General features: G+C 43.5%; 1 protein-coding gene across 1 annotated transcript in view; it reads right to left on the reverse strand.

The window, feature by feature from the left end:
- The window catches only part of LOC115178785 (mucin-5AC), a 53691-nt gene that overhangs the window by 13053 nt on the left and 17043 nt on the right, over positions 1-23595 (reverse strand). Inside the window, exons 2-3 of the mRNA XM_029740099.1 lie at positions 22232-22959; positions 21828-21909 (exon numbers count right to left, since the gene is read on the reverse strand). Of these exons, the coding sequence (XP_029595959.1) occupies positions 21828-21909; positions 22232-22868 (719 nt within the window). The 5' untranslated portion in view covers positions 22869-22959. The remainder of the gene's footprint in view (positions 1-21827; positions 21910-22231; positions 22960-23595) is intronic.

Raw genomic sequence — 23595 nt, forward strand, 5'->3', positions numbered from 1 at the left:
GTCTACAGGAAGCCTATGCCCTCATACAGTGTCTATAGGAAGTCAATATCCTACAGTGTTAGGAAGTCTACACATGCGCGTGCACACATCCACCACACACACAATCAGTAAGCCATTTAGTTTAGACTATAGGATGTCCACACACACACAATCAGTAAGCCATTTAGTTTAGACTATAGGATGTCCACACACACAATCAGTAAGCCATTTAGTTTATACTATAGGATGTCCACACAATCTAAGTGTAAGCCATTCAGTCCCTACTGTAGGATGCACACACATGCACAATAAGCCATATAGTCCCTTCTATAGGACACACACACAGTCAGTAAGCCATTCAGTCTCTACTATAGGATGACGTGTACATAACAGTAAGATTTTTCCCATGTTTTGAGACATGCTCATTTCATGTCATGCTCATTTCATGCCATGCTTCCTTTCCATTTCCAGATATCAGAAACGAAATCAAAATCAAAACTCAAGATCTGACAAAGAAGCAACATGAAAAGATGAAAAAACAGTGCCGGGAAAATTCAAAAAAAGGTATTCCAGATGAAAAACAGCTAAAAGCTGTATTGGACATAACACCAAGCGAGGAAGATGATACCCTTCAACATGTTCAAGAAGCAAAATGAAGAAGTTATTCAAAATCTTCAAGAAGAAGATCTGCCAGCTTAGTGGAGTCTGCCACTAGCACAGTTAGCGTAGTCAGCTCAGCTTTCCCCATTGAGACCGTGTCTGTGCCTCGATCTAGGTTGGGCAAAATTAAAAATGGCGGTGTTCGCTTCAGTAATCTTACTAGTATAAAGACCTCCTCCATTCCTGCCATTATTGAAAGAGATTGTGATACTTCACATCTCAAAACTGGGTTACTTAATGTTAGATACCTCACTTCCAAGGCAGTTATAGTCAATGAACTAATCACTGATCATAATCTTGATGTGATTGGCCTGACTGAAACATGGCTTAAGCCTGATGAATTTACTGTGTTAAATGAGGCCTCACCCCCTGGTTACACTAGTGACCATACCCCCCGTGCATCCGGCAAAGGCGGAGGTGTTGCTAACATTTACGATAGCAAATTTCAATTTACAAAAAAAAAAACAATGACGTTTTCGTCTTTTGAGCTTCTAGTCATGAAATCTATGCAGCCTACTCAATCACTTTTTATAGCTACTGTTTACAGGCCTCCTGGGCCATATGCAGTGTTCCTTACTGAGTTCCCTGAATTCCTATCGGATCTTGTAGTCATAGCAGATAATATTCTAATTTTTGGTGACTTTAACATTCACATGGAAAAGTCCACAGACCCACTCCAAAAGGCTTTCGGAGCCATCATCGACTCAGTGGGTTTTGTCCAACATGTCTCTGGACCTACTCACTGCCACAGTCATACTCTGGACCTAGTTTTGTCCCATGGAATAAATGTTGTGGATCTTAATGTTTTTCCTCATAATCCTGGATTATCGGACCACCATTTTATTGCGTTTACAATTGCAACAAATAATCTGCTCAGACCCCAACCAAGGAAGATTAAAAGTCGTGCTATAAATTCTCAGACAACCCAAAGATTCCTTGATGCCCTTCCAGACTCCCTCTGCCTACCCAAGGACGTCAGAGGACAAGAATCAGTTAACCACCTAACCGAGGAACTCAATTTAACCTTGCGCAATACCCTAGATGCAGTTGCACCCCTAAAAATTAAAAACATCTGTCATAAGAAACTAGCTCCCTGGTATACAGAAAATACACGAGCTCTGAAGCAAGCTTCCAGAAAATTGGAACGGAAATGGCGCCACACTAAACTGGAAGTCTTCCGACTAGCTTGGAAAGACAGTACCGTGCAGTATCGAAGAGCCCTCACTGCTGCACGATCATCCTATTTTTCCAACTTAATTGAGGAAAATAAGAACAATCCGAAATTTCTTTTTGACACTGTCGCAAAGCGAACTAAAAAGCAGCATTCGCAAATGGAGGATGGCTTTCACTTCAGCAGTAATACATTTATGAACTTCTTTGAGGAAAAGATCATGATCATTAGAAAGCAAATTACGGACTCCTCTTTAAATCTGGGTATTCCTCCAGGGCTCCATTGTCCTGAGTCTGCACAACTCTGCCAGGACCTAGGATCAAGGGAGATACTAAAGTGTTTTAGTACTATATCTCTTGACATAATGATGAAAATAATCATGGCCTCCAAACCCTCAAGCTGCATACTGGACCCTATTCCAACTAAACTACTGAAAGAGCTGCTTCCTGTGCTTGGCCCTCCTATGTTGAACATAATAAACGGCTCTCTATCCACCGGATGTGTACCAAGCTCACCAAAAGTGGCAGTAATAAAGCCTCTCTTGAAAAAGCCGAATCTTGACCCAGAAATTATAAAAAACTATCGGCCTATATCGAATCTTCCATTCCTCTCAAAAATTTTAGAAAAAGTTGTTGCGCAGCAACTCACTGCCTTCCTGAAGACAAACAACGTATACGAAACGCTTCAGTCTGGTTTTAGACCCCATCATAGCACTGAGACTGCACTTGTGAAGGTGGTAAATGACCTTTTAATGACGTCAGACCGAGGCTCTGCATCTGTCCTCATGCTCCTAGATCTTAGTGCCGCTTTTGATACCATCGATCACCACATTCTTTTGGAGAGATTGGAAACCCAAATTGGTCTACATGGACAAGTTCTGGCCTGGTTTAGATCTTATCTGTCGGAAAGATATCAGTTTGTCTCTGTGAATGGTTCGTCCTCTGACAAATCAATTGTAAATTTCGGTGTTCCTCAAGGTTCCGTTCTAGGACCACTATTGTTTTCACTATATATTTTACCTCTTGGGGATGTCATTCGAAAACATAATGTTACATTTCACTGCTATGCGGACAACACACAGCTGTACATTTCAATGAAACATGGTGAAGCACCAAAATTGCCCTCGCTAGAAGCCTGTGTTTCAGACATAAGGAAGTGGGTGGCTGCAAATTTTCTACTTTTAAACTCGGATAAAACAGAGATGCTTGTCCTAGGTCCCAAGAAACAAAGAGATCTTCTGTTGAATCTGACAATTAATCTGGATGGTTGTACAGTCGTCTCAAATAAAACTGTGAAGGACCTCGGCGTTACTCTGGACCCTGATCTCTCTTTTGAAGAACATATCAAGACTGCTTCAAGGACAGCTTTTTTCCATCTACGTAACATTGCAAAAATCAGAAACTTTCTGTCCAAAAATGACGCAGAAAAATTAATCCATGCTTTTGTTACTTCTAGGCTCGACTACTGCAATGCTCTACTTTCCGGCTACCCGGATAAAGCACTAAACAAACTTCAGTTAGTGCTAAATACGGCTGCTAGAATCCTGACTAGAACCAAAAAATTTGATCATATTACTCCCGTGCTAGCCTCCCTACACTGGCTTCCTGTTAACCTCTCTCGGGTATGTGGGACGATTTCGTCCCACCTACGTAACAGCTACTGAAATTCCAGTGGCGCGATTTTTGAATCGTTAGAAATACTATTACTTCAATTTCTCAAACATATGACTATTTTACAGCTATTTAAAGACAAGAATCTCGTTAATCTAACCCCACTGTCCGATTTCAAAAAGGCTTTACAACGAAAGCAAAACATTAGATTATGTCAGCAGAGTGCCCAGCCAGAAAAAATCAGACAGCCATTTTTCAAGCTAGCATATAATGTCACAAAAACCCAAACCACAGCTAAATGCAGCACTAACCTTTGATGATCTTCATCAGATGACACACCTAGGACATTGTGTTATACAATACATGCATGTCTGTTTAATCAAGTTCATATTTATATCAAAAAACAGCTTTTTGCATTAGCATGTGACGTTCAGAAAACGCATAACCCCCGGCAAACTTCCGTTGAATTTACTAACAGTTTGCTAAATTACTCACGATAAACGTTCACAAAAAGCATAACAATTATTTTAAGAATTATAGATACATTACTCCTCTATGCACTCGATATGTCCGATTTTAAAATAGCTTTTCGGATGAAGCACATTTTGCAATAATCTAAGTACATAGCCCGGCATTACAGGGCTAGCTATTTAGATACCCACCCAGGTCAGCATCCACCAAAATCACATTTCCTATAAGAAAAATGTTCTTACCTTGCTTGTTCTTCATCAGAATACACTGCCAGGACTTCTACTTCAATAACAAATGTTGGTTTGGTCCCAAATAATCCATCGTTATATCCAAACAGCGACGTTTTGTTCGTGAGTTCTAGAATGCTTCTTCACGGTCTCGCGCATGGCGCATTGGCGTGTCAAAAATGTCTAAATATTCCATTACCGTACTTCGAAGCATGTCAACCGCTGTTTAAAACCAATTTTTATGCCATTCAACTCGTAGATTAGTGATAATATTCCGACCGGGAGTATGCATTGAGCCTAAACAGCCGAATAAAATTTCTCCTCAGAAGCGACTCATGCACGCGCATCATTCAAAGGTCCTCGGAGCAGCCACTTACAAAAGGTGATAATGTGTTTCAGCCTGAGGCTCCCTCGTAAACCTTCAGTTATTTCGCGGGCTCTGAGAGCCTATTGGAGCCCTGGGAATTGTCACGTTACAGCTAAGATCCTTACTTTTCAATAAAAAGATGCAAGACGCACGACTCCTTGTCAGACAGGGTACTTCCTGCTTGAAACCTTGTCAGGTTTTTGCCTGCCATAGGAGTTCTGTTATACTCACAGACACCATTCAAACAGTTTTAGAAAATTCAGAGTGTTTTCTATCCAAACCTGAACAATAATATGCATATTCTAGCTTCTGAGTTGGTGTAGGAGGCAGTTAAAAATGGGAACATATTTTTTCCAAAATTCTCAATACTGCCCCCTACCCCAAACAGGTTAAGGCAAGGGCTGATTTCAAGGTTTTACTGCTAACCTACAAAGCATTACATGGGCTTGCTCCTACCTATCTTTCCGATTTGGTCCTGCCGTACATACCTACACGTACGCTACGGTCACAAGACGCAGGCCTCCTAATTGTCCCTAGAATTTCTAAGCAAACGGCTGGAGGTAGGGCTTTCTCCTATAGAGCTCCATTTTTATGGAATGGTCTGCCTACCCATGTGAGAGACGCAGACTCAGTCTCAACCTTTAAGTCTTTACCTTCAGACTTATCTCTTCAGTAGGTCCTATGATTAAGTATAGTCTGGCCCAGGAGTGTGAAGGTGAACGGAAAGGCTGGAGCAACGAACCGCCCTTGCTGTCTCTGCCTTGTCGGTTCCCCTCTTCCCACTGGGATTCTCTGCCTCTAACCCTTTTACAGGGGCTGAGTCATTGACTTACTGGTGTTCTTCCATGCCGTCCATGGGAGGGGTGCGTCACTTGAGTAGGTTGAGCCACTGACGTGGTCTTCCTGTCTGGGTTGGCGCCCCCCCTTGGGTTGTGCCGTGGCGGAGATCTTTGTGGGCTATACTCGGCCTTGTCTTCGGACGGTAAGTTGGTGGTTGTAGATATCCCTCTAGTGGTGTGGGGGCTGTGCTTTGGCAAAGTGGGTGGGGTTATATCCTGCCTGTTTGGCCCTGTCCGGGGGTATCATCGGATGGGGCCACAGTGTCTTCTGATCCCTCCTGTCTCAGCCTCCAGTATTTATGCTGCAGTAGTTTATGTGTCGGGGGGCTAGGGTCAGTCTGTTACATCTGGAGTATTATCCGGTGTCCTGTGTGAATGTAAATATGCTCTCTAATTCTCTCTTTCTCTCTTTCTTTCTTTCTCTCGGAGGACCTGAGCCCTAGGACCATGCCTCAGGACTACCTGGCATGATGACTCCTTGCTGACCCCAGTCCACCTGGCCATGCTGCTGCTCCAGTTTCAACTGTTCTGCCTGCGGCTACGGAACCCTGACCTGTTCACCGGACGTGCTTGTTGCACCCTCGACAATTACTATGATTATTATTATTTGACCATGCTGGTCATTTACGAACATTTTAACATCTTGACCATGTTCTGTTATAATATCCACCCGGCACAGCCAGAAGAGGACTGGCCACCCCTCATAGCCTGGTTCCTCTCTAGGTTTCTTCCTAGGTTTTTGGCCTTTCTCAGGAGTTTTTCCTAGGGAGTTTTTCCCAGCCACCGTGCTTCTTTCACATGCATTGCTTGCTGTTTGGGGTTTTAGGCTGGGTTTCTGTACAGCACTTTGAGATTTCAGCTGATGTACGAAGGGCTATATAAAAAAATTTTGATTTGATTTTGACACCGCCTCCCCAAGAGAACAGCCATTCTCACCTCAGCAGGTAAATGTCCTTGCCATCAACGCATCTCCTAAAAGAAGAGACGTCTCTACAGACACCAGGACCAATGAAGACATCTACACCAAAGGAACCACCCAAAAAGAGGAACAGAAGAAGGAAAACAGTCACAATTGAGGTCAAAGTTGTGCTGCACAGAAGAGAAGATGCTGGAGAGGACCAGATGATCAACCTAAAGAAAAGACTGAAAAGACTTGAGATGGTCAAGAGGAAGCAGGTAGTTGTCAACATGGAAGGCAGAGAGGTCCAGAAGAGAACATTACCAAATAACAGCCAGAAGACTAATGCGCACACTTGTTAGCCCGCTTCCTTCATCAAGATGAAGTCTCCACTGTAATAAATGGGAAATCCAGAGACATTCTGACAAAGGGCCAGATATTCTGAGAGCCTTGATGGACACGATAGCAAATCTTCATAGAAGATGTCTGAGAATCCAAGGCACAACCTTTCCAAGGCTCAATTCTTTAAACTTAAACCATTTTGGATTGGCCAGCGAAGAGTCAGACAGAGAAACGTGCTTGCAAAAGGCCTGAAAACTTTGGCTTGAAGATAAAGAAGCTGCACCAGCTTGGGGTCATAGAAACGCCATCCCCAAGAGACACTGTAGGCCAGTGTGTGTAGTGACGATGACATGTGGTGTTCTGTTTTGTATGTGTTGTTTTTATGTGTTCTCTGTTTTTAGCCCATGTATGTTATGTACTTTTGAAGCACTGCAAATTAAATTGATTGAACTTGAATCCATGATTGTGCCAATATCTCATTTATTTTCTACATTACATTTTTGTTTTTAACCATACCTCAGCATACTTATTATCATTACCGAAATCAACCTCATTTCCAAAACCTATGTATCATTGCCGCAACAGGTGTTAATTTTATGTTCATTTAATGAAAGGAAAAATTGCAGTTTGCTTTTAAATGCAGGCTTGCCACAATTTTGAAAATATGTCAGGTTTCAATGAAATATAAAGTTGTAGATTGCGGAAGTTGTTGCGGTTATGAGAGCAGTCAAAATCAAATAAATTGTAATTTAAAAATATATATTTGAGTTTCAAGTAACTGTGCATGACTGTTACTTCATTTTTGAAAAATGAAAATGTATTAGCTTTCCTAATGGTCTTGACGTTTTCAGACCGTTGCGGTAATGAGATTAAGGACTTGTTTTGGAAAATATGATCAAAAAGGTGTTAAAATGTCAGTAAATGTTTTTAAATGAATGCTCAAACACTTCAGACCTTGTTATTAATGCTTAAAAAGGAAATGTATTGATGCAAGTCTTTATAGATTTCATATTTGAAATCTTTGAAACCAAGATTGTGAGAATCACCCACTCACTTCTGTCATCATGAAATACATTGAGAGACTAGTCAAGGATCATATCACCTCCACCTTACTTATCACCCTAGACCCACTTCAATTTGCTTAGCGCCCCAATAAACACACAGATGATGCAATCGCCATCACACTGCCCTATCCCATCTGGACAAGAGGAATACCTATGTAAGAATGCTGTTCATTGACTACAGCTCAACACCATAGTACCCTCCAAGCTCGAGGCCCTGGGTCTGAACCCCACCCTGTGCAACTGGGTCTTGGACTTCCTGACAGGCTGCCCCCGGGTGGTGAGGGTAGGAAACAACACCTCCACTTCACTGATCCTCAACACTGGGGCCCCACAATTGTGTGCTCAGCCCCCTCCTGTACTCCCTGTTCACCCATGAGTGCGTGGCCAAGCATGCCTCCAATTCAATCAAGTTTGCAGATGACACAACAGTAGTAGGCTTGATTACCAACAACAACGAGACAGCCTACAGGGAGGAGGTGAGGGCTCTGGGAGTGTGGTGCCAGGAAAATAACCTCACTCAACGTCAACATAACAAATGAGATGATCGTGGACTTCAGGAAACAGTCAAGGGAGCACCCCCCGATCCACATCAATGGGACCGTAGTGGAGAAGGTGGAACGCTTCAAGTTCCTCGGTGTACACACACCACTGACAAACTGACATGATCCACCCACACACAGTGTGGTGAAGGCGCAACAGTGCCTCTTCAACCTCAGGAGGCTGAAGAAATTTGGCTTGGCACCTAAAACCCTCAATTTTACAGATGCACAACTGAGAGCATCCTGTCAGGCTGTATCACTGCCTCGTACAGTAACTGCAGGGCTCTCCAGAGGGTGGTGTGGTCTGCACAACGCATCACCGGGGGCAAACTACCTGCCCTCCAGGACACCTACGGCAACCGATGTCACAGCAAGGCAAAGATCATCACATTAAAAGGGCCACAGCCTGTTCATCCCGCTACCTTCTAGAAGGCGTAGACAGTACAGGTGCCTCAAAGCAATAAGAATGTGTTCTTAACCGACTTGCCTAGTAAAAAATAAAAATAAAAAAAGACAAAAAGCTTCCATCTCTCGACCATCGGAATTAAATAGTCACCACTAGCCTGTCTCCGTCCAGTACCCTGCCCTGAACTTTGATCACTGTTACGAGCCGGCAACCACCAGGTACTCAACGCTGCACCTTAGAGACTGCTGCCCCATGTACATAGTCATTGAACACCGGTCACTTTAATAATGTTTACCCCACTTCATATGTAGATACTGTATTCTAGTCAAGGATCATCCTATAACTACTGCTCTACATTTTTTATTCATAATGTCTACACACACACACACACACACCATCATCATATACATTACAGACTGACATTGCCATTCTAATATCTCCATCTTAATTCCTTTCGGAGATTTGCGTGTATTAGGTATTACTGCACTGCTGGAGCTAGAAACAAGCATTTCGCTACACCCGTGATAACAGCTGAATATGTGTATGCGACCAATAAAACTTGATTCGATTTTGACAATAGCAGACATGAGATTTTTAAGAGTAGTCTTGCCATACAATAAACAAAAACAGACCCGTTTGCTTTAATGAAAACTGAGTTCAGAGAAGACCCTCAAGGGCTAAATGGACACCATCTGCTGTTCACAATGAATGAATGCCTACTGACATTGTACACAGTGTACAAACATATTTTGAGCTGTCCCTGCTTTTGCCCTCAGAACAGCCTCAATTATGTAGGGGCATCGACTCTCTCCGGTCTCCTGCCCTTCATCTACACTGACTGAAGTTGATTTAACAAGTGACATCAATGGGGGATAATAGCTTTCACCTGGTCAGTCTCATGGAAAGAGGTGTTCCTAATGTTTTGTGCACTCAGTGTAGGATTTAGTTCAGCACCATTCGATCAGCTGCCTAATGTCGGCTGATCGGCTTGGGACTTCTCTATGATCAATTCACTCTAAACCTGAAACAAATCAGTAGTGGTTATTCACCTGCTCAGTGCTCACCATACAGTAAGCTAGAACAGTCAAGGGCTGTCCTGCACTACATAAAAGCAATTTCAAGAGGTAACAGAAAACCATTAACAAGGCCCATTCATTGTCTGCCTGCAACGCATTGCTTAGTCATTTTCTAATCCCAGTCTAGTGGGGGAAGAGGAAATGATACAGGGAATGATGGAGTGGGAAAGAGTGATTGTGGAAAAATAACAGGATGTGGGGGAGTGTCGCACTCAGAGGGTTGAGAGAAGTACTATTCCAAGGACAGAGAGGAGACTAATCGATGGGCTATTAAGCTCCCAGTCTACCCCTCAAATTTTAGGGGGTTAGAGGCAGACATGAGTCACTGATTCATTAAAACACTCCCTCTTAACAGTGGAGCTCAACCTTCCCAAGACTCCTGGGTCGTGTTCAGTGGGCACAAAACTGAACAGTAGGTAATATACTTGTCTAATAGAAGTCAGTTTCTAAATTACCCCTCTCCTGGCTGAGGTTATGGATTTGGAGGGTAAGCTGATCCTAGATCAGCCATTCGTTCACTTTAACAGGTGCCAGACAGCTGTGGAGAACAGGATCCAGACACGGCCTTCTCCAGAGCAAGGGCAGTGCCCATCCCCCTGCATACTGCTGAGTGAACTGAATGTCAAGTGTGTGTGTTTGTGTGCCCTTGCGTTTAGGAGCAGACTTGACCGATTATCCTTACGCTATGCAACAGCGGAGCGGGGAATAGTAACGTACATCTACAGAGCTACGCTTGGACACGTGTGATACTGGTGTGTGCAATCTACATGTACAGACTGGCGTGAGGCGTTCACATTGACAGGCTTGTGCCATGAGTTGTAGCCCATGCTACAGAGCGCTACGTTCAAAACAGTTGCTTAAAATGGGCAATTCATATGATTAGCCTAAGGCTATTCTACACTATGCTACTAGCGTTCTGCACACAGAAGAACCAGGTGTAATGAAACAATGGCAGCACTGTATTTGTGCAAAAAAAGTTTAAAAAAAATCAATAATCTAAAATCTAAATAAAATAATCGATGCTTGTCATTTCTATAGAACAGATTCATACGTACACAGTGTCTAAAACAGAAAAAAGGGATAGGAAACAGAGGAACTGACCGTTTTATGGCATTGTTGCGATTCAATCAATTACCCCAATATCCGTCATGCTGTTCTTTTGATTGGTTCGCCATGGTTTGGCCACAGCAGACAACACAGATTAATTCACAATGACAAAAACTTACGGTCGTACGAGGGGCCTGAAGCGGTCCGGACCGAGCATGCCTGGCCACAAACGCCTCTCCCTCAAGAACGGCCATTTGTTTCCATTTGTTAGCGGGATCAAATAAAGGCTGCGAGACTCAAAAGGTCTTTAGGTTTGGCCATTATTATACTGTAATAGCGTGCGTCGATGGGACAGAGGGAGCAGGACATTGATTGTATGGTAAAGAGCAGCGAAACAAGAAAGCGGTCAAGCTGTACCTTCAGGTGACATGGGGAATTAATTGAAGACGGCCGGGGTGAGCCGCGTTGGACGAGACGACATTCAACGAGGGAGGAAAGGAAGAAAATAAAGGTTGAGGGAAAGAAACTACAAACAGGTACGCAGTGATGCGAGCGACAGAACTAACATGATGGAAGAAAGAGGGAGAGAGTGGACAGATAACTAAAAGCACATGGAAGCAGATTGCCTTCCTATCTGGGTCAGTTCCGCGTAGGGAACGGGAAATGGCAGGAACACTAAATTAAGGTGGGGGGAATGGAGAGCGAGAGATTGCTTCTGAAAGGAAGGAGGGAGAGATGAGAGGCGAGGCCAGTCATCTGTGCATGCAGCGGTAACCTCAAATAACCCTCCATCTCGTCTTCACAGAAAGACGAAGAACTGCCTGATCCTCAGGGAGGGAGTCAAGGAGGGATGTGAGTCAAAGCTCAGTGGAGTCCATACAGTATTAATTGCTTGGGTGGCACTGTAGTTCAGCGCCTTTGGTATATTTGTTGTGGCTACAAGGGATTAGTGTCAACAAGGGATTCAAAGCCAATACTTGGTTGATATGCCTTAGTGGTGCAGTAGATTCACAGCCAGTTTAAGGATACAACACGACAGGTGTATCCAAGATAAATTGCCAACCTATGAAAGCTTTGCCATAAAAAGAGGCTTCATTTCTACACTTCAAAATGATTAAATCATGCACGACACTCAAGCCCTTTTCTACAATAAAATGTCAGCTTCCTCTGCTATTGAAAGAGTAATTCAATGGCAATTAAAAATGTATACATTTTATGTGATGACAATAATACAATAGGCTGTAACATTTGTTGGGTAAGAGCGAAAGTGTTGCCGGAATAGTTTCATTTGAGTCTCCCCCCCCTCCCACTTTTCACTGTCAGACACAGCCAGGCTCCCTTGGCACCGCAAGTTGACATATTAAAAATGCAGTTTTAAATCAAGCAGAGAGAGAGAGCCCCAGAGGTATACTTTATCCCTGTTGGAGGATGGCCATCTTCCCTGTCAGTTTCTCCTCGCCCTCTTCTCTCCAGGGCCACCTTTCAGCAAATGGAACCTCGCCCGCTTCTCTCCAGGGCCACCTTTCAGCAAATGGAACCTTGCCTCGGACAGTGCTCTGCTTGGCTAGTGAGCCTTTCAAAAACAGCCCCCTCGTGCTGCATATTGAGACAGAAGGCATTCCTGGGGCTTGTGTTGGCCCACTGGCAATGAAACATCCCATTACCACAGGGAACAAGACCTAAATCAGCTTGTCTAGGTTTTTAATTAAGTGCCTCTGCTGTGGAAACTTCTAGCAACTGATCCAGAGATAGCCCATTTACTGAGGCCTTGGGTACTATGCTATCATAATATGTATAGGGCATCTGCGTTAAACAGTAACTATGCCCTGCCGAGCCTGTGGCCGAAACTGCATGGTTTCATCCCCAAAGGGGGTGAGAGGGGTTGGGACAGGAACATTGTGTGACTGCATTTCACAAGACCTAGAGTGACATTCAATTGTCTGCTTTTAGTTATTCAACAACTCTGTTATAATGCATGTTTGAGTCAGACCGCAAGTCAAAAGGTATCTGACCTGCATAGATTGTCATCTAATAGATCATATGAGGTGTAACTGCCATTTCATTACTGTGACCATTTTGATGGCATTCCCATATGGATGGCTCTCAACACACATTACCCCATCTTATACAACACCCTGGACTCCTCCCATTCTCAGAGGGAGTCTTCAGGCCCACCAAAATGACAGATGCCCTCACAGGGGAGGGAGGGGAACAGCGGGAGGGTTTGGAGAGGGTGCTGGCTAAATTCCTGGTACTGTACATAAACAGAAGGGAGGAGTAAAGGAGGAGAGATGGAGGGATGGGCAGACAAAAACAAACTGCTTAAAACAGGACAAGGGCACTGTCTCCAGATAGAGAAAAGGAGAGAATACAGACACAGGGAATTAGAATCCCCTCCGTCACCATGGCACCCCCCTACTGTGGCCAGCCAGATAATCAAGCTGTCAGACAGGCTAGTGACTGGTTGAAATCTTTAAAGAGACTTGTTATTAATGCCTAAAAAGGACATTTGTTGACAAGGTCTGAAGTGTTTAAGCATTAATTTAAAAACATCTGACAATTTAACACCTTTTTGAACAGGTTTTCCAAAACAAGTCCTTAAAAATCTAATCAAGACCATTAGGAAAGCTAATACATTTAAAAAAAATTAAGAGTCATGCACAGTTAATTAAAAAAAAATATATATATATATATTTCAGTTTCAAGTAACATTATTTGATTGACTGATCTCATTACCGCAACACCTTCCGCAATCTACAACCTAATATTTTTTATATTTCATTGAAACCTGACATTTTCAAAATGTGGCAAGCCTGCAATTAAAAGCAAACTATTTTTCCTTTCATTAAATGAACATTTAATTAACACCTGTTACGGCAATCCAAAATGGTTTAAGTTTAAAGAATTGAGCCTTGGAAAGGTTGTGCCTTGGATTCTCAGACATCTTCTATGAAGATTTGCTATCGTGTCCATCAAGGCTCTCAGAATATCTGGCCCTTTGTCAGAATGTCTCTGGATTTCCCATTTATTACAGTGGAGACTTCATCTTGATGAAGGAAGCGGGCTAACAAGTGTGCGCATTAGTCTTCTGGCTGTTATTGGGTAATGTTCTCTTCTGGACCTCTCTGCCTTCCATGTTGACAACTACCTACTTCCTCTTGACCATCTCAAGTCTTTTCTTTAGGTTGATCATCTCTGGTCCTCTCCAGCATCTTCTCTTCTGTGCAGCACAACTTTGACCTCAATTGTGAGTGTTTTCCATCTTCTGTTCCTCTTTTTGGGTGGTTCCTTTGGGGTAGATGTCTTCATTGATCCTGGTGTCTGTAGAGACGTCTCTTCTTTTAGGAGATGCGTTGACGGCAGGGACATTAACCTGCTGAGGTGAGAATGGCTGATCTCTTGTGGACATGTTGAAGTGTATCATCTTCCTCGCTTGGTGTTATGTCCAATACAGCTTTTAGCCGTTTTTCTTCTGGAATACCTTTTTTAAATTTTCCCGGCACTGTTTTTTCACGTTGCTTCTTTGTCAGATCTTGAGTTTTGATTTTACAATTTTGCTTTCGTTTTTTGATATCTGAAAATGTAAAGGAAGCATGACATGAAAATGTCTCAAAACATGGGAAGAATCTTACTGTTATGGACACATCATCCTTTAGAGACTGAATGGCTTACAGACCGTGTGTGTGTGTGTGTGTGTGTCCTATAGAAAGGACTGAATGGTTTGCACTATAGGATGTCCACACAGTAAACTGAATGGCTTACTGATTGTGTGCGCGCGCATATATATATATATATATGTGTAGACTTCCTAACACTGTAGGGTATTGACTTCCTATAGACACTGTATGAGGGCATAGGCTTCCTATAGACTAAGAGATATGCGAATTACGCTTGTTGTAACCTCTCCAACACCTTTCCTTCTGCACTCTTCCAGCAGTTCTGGGTTGATGTAAACTTTCTCTAAATTATCAGCCTAGCCTTCACTAAAGCTTTCTTTTTGTCACTTGCTATCTGCAACAGGACATAAAGCAAAATATCAACAGTTAGTAAATAATATTTAAATTAAGAGTTCATTATATATTTAAAAAAAATAGTCTATGATTAAATTCTCATTACTGAAACAAGTTCTCTACCGCAACCGTCCTTAAATTGCAGCGGTAAGTGAGAATGGTGTTGGCTGATAAGGAACCTTAGCAAAACATACTAACAATAGAGAAGACATGATTACGAAGCAACTTTTTACTCAATGTACAGTTGAAGTCAGAAGTTTACATACACCTTAACCAAATACAAATACCAAACTCAGTTTCACTATAAATTAATTTACATTTAATCCTAGTAAAAATTCCCTGTTTTAGGTCAGTTAGGATCCCCACTTTATTTTAAGAATGTGTCATGTCAGAATAATAGTAGAGAGAATGATTTATTTCAGCTTTTATTTCTTTCATCGCATTCCCAGTGGGTGAGAAGTTTACATATACACTCAATTAGTATTTGGTAGCATTGCCTATTAAATTGTTTAACTTGGGTCAAACGTTTTGGGTTTCCACAAGCTTCCCACAATAAGTTGGGTGAATTTTGGCACATTCCTCCTGACAGAGCTGGTGTAACCGAGTCAGGTTTGTAGGCCTCCTTGCTCGCACACGCTTTTTCAGTTCTATCCACAAATTGTATATAGCATTGAGGTCAGGGCTTTGTGATGGCCACTCCAATACCTTGACTTTGTTGTCCTTAAGCCATTTTGCCACAACTTTGGAAGTATGCTTGGGGTCATTGTCCATTTGGAAGACCAATTTGCAACCAAGCTTTAACTTCCTGACTGATGTCTTGAGATGTTGCTTCAATATATCCACAAATTTCCCTCCTCATGATGCCATCTATTTTGTGAAGTGCACCAGTCCCTCCTGCAGCAAAGCACCCCCACAACATGATCCTGCCATCCCCGTGATTCACGGTTGGGATGGTGTTCTTCGGCTTGCAAGCGTCCCCCTTTTTCCTCCAAACAAAGATGTTCATTATGGCCAAACAGTTATATTTGAGTCAATTGGAAGTGTACCTGTGGATGTATTTCAAGGCCTACCTTCAAACTCAGTGCCTCTTTGCTTGACATCATGGGAAAAAAAAAAAAAAAAAAATAATCAGCCAAAACATTATGGCCAAACAGTTCTATTTTTGTTTCATCAGACCAGAGGACATTTCCCCAAAAAGTACGATCTTTGTCCCCAAAACGTAGTCTGGCTTTTTTATGGCGGTTTTGGAGCAGTGGCTTCTTCCTTGCTGAGCAGCCTTTCAGGTTATGTTGATATACGACTCGTTTTTCTGTGGATATAGATACTTTTGTACCCGTTTCCTCCGGCATCTTCACAAGGTCCTTTGCTGTTGTTCTGGGATTGATTTGCACTTTCGCACCAAAGTACGTTCATCTCTAGGAGACAGAACGTGTCTCCTTCCTGAGCAGTATGACGGCTGCGTGGTCCCATGGTGTTTATACTTGCGTACTATCGTTTGTACAGATGAATGTGGTACCTTCAGGCATTTGGAAATTGCTCCCAAGGATGAACCAGACTTGTGGAGGTCTACAATTTGTTTGAGGTCTTGGCTGATTTCTATTGATTTTCCCATGATGTCAAGCAAAGAGGCACTGAGTTTGAAAGTAGGCCTTGAAATACATCCACAGGTACACCTCCAATTGACTCAAATTTTGTCAATTAGCCTATCAGAAGCTTCTAAAGCCATGACATCATTTTCTGGAATTTTCCAAGACGTTTAAAGGCAGTCAAATTAGTGTATGTAAACATCTGACCCACTGGAATTGTGATACAGTGAATTAAGTGAAATAATCTGTCTGTAAACAATTGTTGGGAAAATGACTTGTGTCATGCACACAGTTGATGTCCTAACCGACTTGCCAAAACTTTAACTGGAGAAATATAAAGAGATCTGTTTAACTGGTAGCCATCTTGAAGGTACTGGCAGATGTGTTGCTTTATTTAAAATTCTCTGTGTGTAAACAGCCATGGACACATCATTTGTCATTATACAGGAATATTCAGTTAATAATTTCTGTAATTTGAAAACATCTAGTAGATCTTTCATTTAACTGTTTAAATTACAACATACATTCAGACAAAGCTGGACACGTTGCAGTAATGAACATTTCAGCAGAAAATGCAATACAAGAATAATTCATTCCTACGTTGAAATTACTCTGCTCAAGGTAGAGAACACATCTTTATGATGATAATTTGTTATACTAAATTACATGTTTTATATTTAAAATCATTACTGCCAAGGTATTTTAAAAATGGTTTCATGAGAATGACCCAATAACACCACAATGTGAAATATTTGACTAGGCTACCTGTAAATATTCTCCTATCACATTTACCATTACTCTCCCGTGGGAATTCCACTAACCGTCCGTACGTAGCTGCTGCTCATGCCGTTTGCTCTAAAAGGTATAAATGGCAACAACAAAAAAGGTCCATCGAGACACATATCAGGTCTACTGGTACTACCAGCAGTACTACACCTGTCGATGACACAAGTTGTTCCGCTTCCACGAGCACATCCAATGCTAGCATCAGTAATTCTACATGTTGTTAGCCCAGCTAGCATGGACCCTGACGGTTGTGAATCTGATACAGCTGAAGAGCTACTGCCCCCGTACCCGGGAAAGCATTGAACAGACAGGGACGTTGGACCATCGAAGAGGCGCAAATATGATGAGAAATACATTGATTTGGTGGTTCACTTATATTGGGAGTAGTGCCTTTCCAGAGCCACAGTGTGTTATGTGCAAAAGTACGCTCTCACAACTCGATGAAACCTTCACTCTTGCTCGGACATTTAGAAACAAAACATGCCAATTTGAAAAATAAGCCACGGGAGTTTGAGTGAAAATTTGGACGACTTTCGAGTACTAAGACGTATAAAAGCAACAGATACCATTAATAAGAAGGGGCTAGAAGAGTCTTGTATGATGAGCTACCGAGTGGCTAGGACATGCAAGCTCCATACTATTGTGGAGGACTTAATTCTTCCTGCTGCCGCGGATATGGCTGGGACAATGATGGGGTAGAAGGCCAAAAAAACTATACAGACAATGCCTTCATCAAACAACACTGTTTCACGATGCATCAGTGACATGGCATGTTTTGAAACAATTACTGCTTCGCATACAAGCCAGTGAATTATATGGGTTACAGCTGGATGGGTCAACAGACGTGGCGGGCCTGGCACAGCTCCTGGTGTTTGTCCGTTACGTGTATAGGCAGTCAATTAAGGAAGACATCCTCTTCTGCAAACCACTGGAAACCAGGACAACATGAGAGGATATTTTATAGTACTGGACAGCTTTGTGACATCAAATGGACTTTTGCGCCGTCATTACAGATACCAACACATCTTGACCGCCAAAGCCATGACAGGGAGACATAGTGGAGTGGTAACGCGCGTGCAAGCAGTTGCTCCCGACGGCACCTGGGTACACTGCAGCATCTTCTGCACTATGCAATGATATGGGCAGAGACCATGTAACGCTTTTACAACATACAGAAGTGCGCTGGTCATCAAGGGGCAAAGTACCGACACTTTTTTTGAAATTGAGAGACGAGCTTAAAGTTTTTTTACTGACCATCATTTTCACTTGCATGATGACGAGTTTCTCACACAACTGGCCTATCTGGGTGATGTTTGTTCTCGCCTGAATGATCTGAATCTAGGATTACAGGGACTCTCCGCAACTATATTCAACGTGCGGGACAAAATTGAGGCTAAGAAGTTGGAGCTCTTCTCTTTCTGTATTAAAAGACAACACAGGTCTTTCCATCATTGTATGATTTATTTGTGTTCAAATGAACAAGCTTACAATGTCAAATGTGACACAGCGAAGCACCTGAGTGGATGCAGTTTACTTTCCCCGAAACAGATGACAAACAACTGGATTCGTTATCCCCTTCATGCCCTGCCTCCAGTCCACTTACCGATATCTGAACGAGAGCCTTAACGGAATTGCAACAAGCGGTTCTGTGAAAATGTAATTTAAATCAGAAGCCACTGCCAGATTTTCTGCCAGAGTTTCTTGCCTTGGCAAATCGCGCTGTTAAGACACTGATGCCCTTTGCAACCACGTACCTATGTGAGAGTGGATTCTCGGCCCTCACTAGCATGAAAACTAAATACAGGCAGACAGTGGAAAATGATTTACGACAGACTCTCTCCAATACAACCCAACATTGCAGAGTTATGTGCATCCTTTCAAGCACGCCCTTCTCATTAACCTGTGGTGAGTTACAATTTTCGAATAACAAATAAAGTTGTAAGATAGCTAAATAAAGAGCAAAATTATAATTATAATTATAATTATAATTATTATTACTATTACCCTGGTCCTATAAGAGCCATTTGTCATTTCCCACAAGCCGGGTTGTGACAAAAACTCTCATTCTTATGTTTAATAAATGCATCGTATAGTGTGTGTGTGGCAGGCTTACAATGATGGCAAAAAACACTTGAGTGTGCTGACCCTGGTGCTAGAGGGGGTACGCAGCTGGAGGTTGAATGTTTGAAGGGGTACGGGACTATAAAAAGTTCAGGAACCACTGCATTAGGGGATTGGTGAACTCATTCACCTGGGGTACATTCAGTAGGGAAAACCATAGCAAAACATTTTGCAACAGAAAGAAAAATGAGCATTTGTTACCGGACAAGTTCAGGTAGAACATTCCCCTTTCACAATTTCAAAATGCTTTTGCTCTACTGAACACAACCCAGCAGTGTGTGTGCCAGAAGTGTGGCAGGCGAGACCAGGTGTTAAAACAGCTCTGCTACACCTCAAGGTACCAGCACATCTACTAACTTAGACCTTTTCCCTTTAATCCAACACCATAACTCCCCTTGCCAGCTGCCACACTACCCAATCCCCTTGTTCTGAGGCTCCCATCCAATCTCACTCACCCTTGTTGCGACCCGGTCGCCTCTAATATATTGATATCTGCTTCTTATCCAGTACAATTTATTTCACCCCTTAGGGCAATTAATATGTATAGTTTAAGGAAACCCTATTTCTCTGACAATGTGTAACTATGGCAACGCACTATAGGCCATTCTTTCATCTCGTTTTGTATTATGGGCCGTCTGATGTTTTTTTTTTGTTGCAGGTGGTGAAACGGAACAGTAATGTTATATTTATTCATTTTCTATATGAGCCCCGTGCCACCTGCCCTGCTCACAGACTCATGACTAATGGAAGAGAGCAGCAGTCACAGCTATGGCTGGGAGAGGCCTGTTCACCAGCCCTGGCTCACCCAGGGAGGCAGGGACAGGGCCCAGCATGGATGGAGAGAGTCTGGCTGCCACCGCTCCTGTCGTCAAACACAAGCAGCATGCTCTCACACACACACACAACCTGCTTCTCCTGTCGTCAAACACAAGCAGCATGCTCTCACACACACACACGCAACCTGCTTCTCCTGTCGTCAAACACAAGCAGCATGCTCTCACACACACACACACACACACACACACACAACCTGCTTCTCCTGTCGTCAAACACACTGCTCCTATCGTCAAACACGCACTGTATGTTCACACACAGTGACCTGCTGTTTCTGCATGTCGTTAAAACAAATCCACACCATCCACCCCCCCCCCCCACATGCCTGAATGCCACTTGTTCCAAAACAAGTGGCATTCCCTCTGGGAAAGTCTTGTAACCACAATGCTGCAGCTGAAACCATCCCCACATCTGCATAACTCAGAGGATAAGGACACTGGGATACACGCATTAATAAGTGTCGACCGATGCAAAACTACATCTCCACAAGTTGAAGTGGTGCCAGCTTCAAGTCCAACACATACACCTGTTAAAACACCAGCTGAAATGAACAACTCGTACTTGTCCTTAGTCCGACTAAAGAGGGGTTGGTAAAGCGGCGTGTGGTCCCAGATTCAACTGGTTTGAGTCAGTTCAACATTTCATCTCATATAATAAAAGCAGCGCATTAGGGAGGAAGTGGGAGAAGAGAAATCTAATTGAAACTAAGAGGTGAACAGTATGTCCTGTGGAGACCTAAGTGTGGATTAATCACATAATTGGTCAGATGCTCGATTAAATTCTGGGTCCATACACATTAGGAGAAGATAGGTTTGGATCCATGGTCTAACAAAGAGCTCCACCCACTCTCTTCGCAAGTTACAGGCAAGTCTACGGGCCAAATGTCCCCTCCCGAAATTCAAAAAATGCAAACACCTACGAAATCTTGATTTGGCCAAAGCACTGGAACAAACGCTGCTCTTTATCTCACGCTCCGTTGTCTCATAACAGATCTACAGTACCATTTATGTTTACATAGTCTGTCTACAAGAGATTAGGTGTGGAGCCATAATACTGTGTAGTGGGTATATGTCAATAGTCTAAAAGAACCTAATCTCCTCTCCATCGAGAGATGAGGTTGCCACTTTAGACCATTACAATTATTGAGACACACCCGTAGAGTTGCTAGAACATTCCAGTGAGTGTGAGAGTCAAGAGCCCCAGTGATTAACACCTGCCCTGGGGGGAGATGAGCACGAATAACATGGGTTTTCTGTCTCAGGTATATTTCTGTTCGTGTGACTCAGAGTAGACTAGGGGTGCGTCCCAAAATGGCACCGTATTCCCTATAGAGTGCACTACTTTTGACCAGGACCCATAATGCTCTGGTCAACAGCAGCGCAAGATATAATATAGGGTGAGACACAGTGGGAAACCTAATCCAATAACAGACCGGCTGGACCCACAATGGCCATTTTTCATCGACACTCCATTTCAGCTCCTCGCAAAACAAGTCTGTCACTGATCCGATTTATCGAGTGTTGCCTTTTGTGCGAGGCGGCTCCTCAGATCTTGGGTGATTGTATTGTGTGTTGTGTATGCGATGGGAGAGGTTCTTTTTTTTTAACTATAAACAGTGCCTGGGCCCCCCCCCCCCCCTCCTCTTTTGAGTTCATTCAAATGCGCACTTGCCGGCCACAAATGGCACTGCCCGGTAAATCACTTCGCATGCCCGGTGCTGTTCACAAATGTCACGGGACTGTAAACCACTTTGCATGCCCGGTGGCGGTGCAGGCACGGGATAGGCTGCCTTACCTGGTTGTCTTGGAAACCAGTGTCCTATCGGGTTTGGCCGCAGCTGAAGTGCTGGAAGGCTTGGGGGCAGCATGTCTGGAAGCTAGAGGAGAGGGAGAGTGAATGAGAAAGTGCATGAAGAGAGAGATGGGGGAGGAAAAAAGGTGGGATGAAGATGAGGGGAGAAGTGAGGACTGGGATAAAGGATTGGTGTAGTAGGAGTTGAGAGCAAATGTGTCTGCAGCCAAGCACAGGTGGGTTTGTGTGAGCTCGAAAACACATAGGACAGTAACTAGAAGACTCAACATGGGACAAAGGAAAACAAAAGCTGTGTGTCTAACCAAAACATGGTTAACAAGAAAACACTCAGCAGTATGTGTGTGTGTGTGTGTGTGTATGTGTATATATAGTCTTTGGCTCCTCACCTGTGGTTTTGGGTCTGGCCCCAGCCCCATTAATGGGCCCAGCAGCTGGAGGTCTCCTCGTTGGAGTGCCAGGCCCCGTTGCCGCAGTCCGTGTAGTGTTGGTTGGCCTGGTAGCAGAGGTGGACCTGGGGACTCCGACAGCTACCTTAGATTGGGTCTTGACAGTGGAAGCCACGGACCTCTTTGTGGCTGCAGCCGGTGCTCCAGCTATAGTGGTGGTTCTCTTTTTGTCCAAAGCGGCTTTCTTGGCCAGGTCACTGGCTGAGGACTTTAATCCATTGGCCATGTGGCTTGGGGACGTGCCCGGACGAGAGGTGCTGGGTCCTGATGCCGGACCCGTTGCGGTCTTGGTGCCAGCTGTGCCTAGCCGTGGTTTAGCCAAGCCCACGGTCTTAGCCTTGGGTTTGGGGTCAGCTGCTGCCTTGCCATTGGCCCCATTGACCTCCTTGGATGCAGGGGGTGCTGTGGGGTTTTCAGGCTGCGCCGTGCTGTTTTGGATGTCTTCGGGCTGTGATGGAGAAGACGGGGAAGTTGAAGGAGCTGGCTGGGCGGGAATCTCGTCGGTGGCCATCCCCTGGGCCGAGGGCTCGGCTCCTACGGCTTCTGTGGGCTCCATGGCAACCCCATCCGTTTTCATCCCTTGTAGGCCCGGCAACGGTCTCACTCACCGGATCACAAACACACTGAACCCGGAGTGGAACCAACGTCCTCTCAACAACCTCACGGATCTGGATGGGGAGAAGAGCGATTCAGAAAATGTTGACGTTGAAATTGGTGTGAAAAAAAAAAAAAAAAACATGTTTATCATAGAACTACAAATACTGGTAGCAGAACTCAAGTATATTATCAGAATAGCCACACATGAAATCATACAGTCATTGACTAGTATCATTTTAAAAACATTAAAACCAACGGAAATGCCGTGAGGCACATGATCTCGCCGAGCAATTTGAAACTATTGGAAAAAAACGGGAAGACAACATGATCATTTGTTTCTAAATTGCATAATCACTCACACTGTCTGATAGCAATACAATGTGAGGATCACAGAGACTGAGAACAGACATTTACAATCCATGATTAAAACGGTATTGTCAGAGTACTACAAAAGGTTTGACATGCAATAACAGAAAACAAAATGTCCTTCGAGAGAGAGAGAGAGAGAGACACACACACACAGAAACAGATGTGGATGGAGTGCTGAAAGACCGCAAGGCCTTGCAATCTCCTGACAGTCCACAGGAGAGAGAGTCTGGAAAACCAGGACCACATGTCCCATTGTTAGTGATTCTGTTGTTCGGTGCTGCCAGCCCAGATGCTGACCACGATGACAGCCAGCGATTATTAAGGAAAGTCATACGCTG

Source organism: Salmo trutta, chromosome 38, assembly GCF_901001165.1.
Source record: "Salmo trutta chromosome 38, fSalTru1.1, whole genome shotgun sequence".
NCBI classification, from domain to species: Eukaryota; Metazoa; Chordata; class Actinopteri; order Salmoniformes; family Salmonidae; genus Salmo; species Salmo trutta.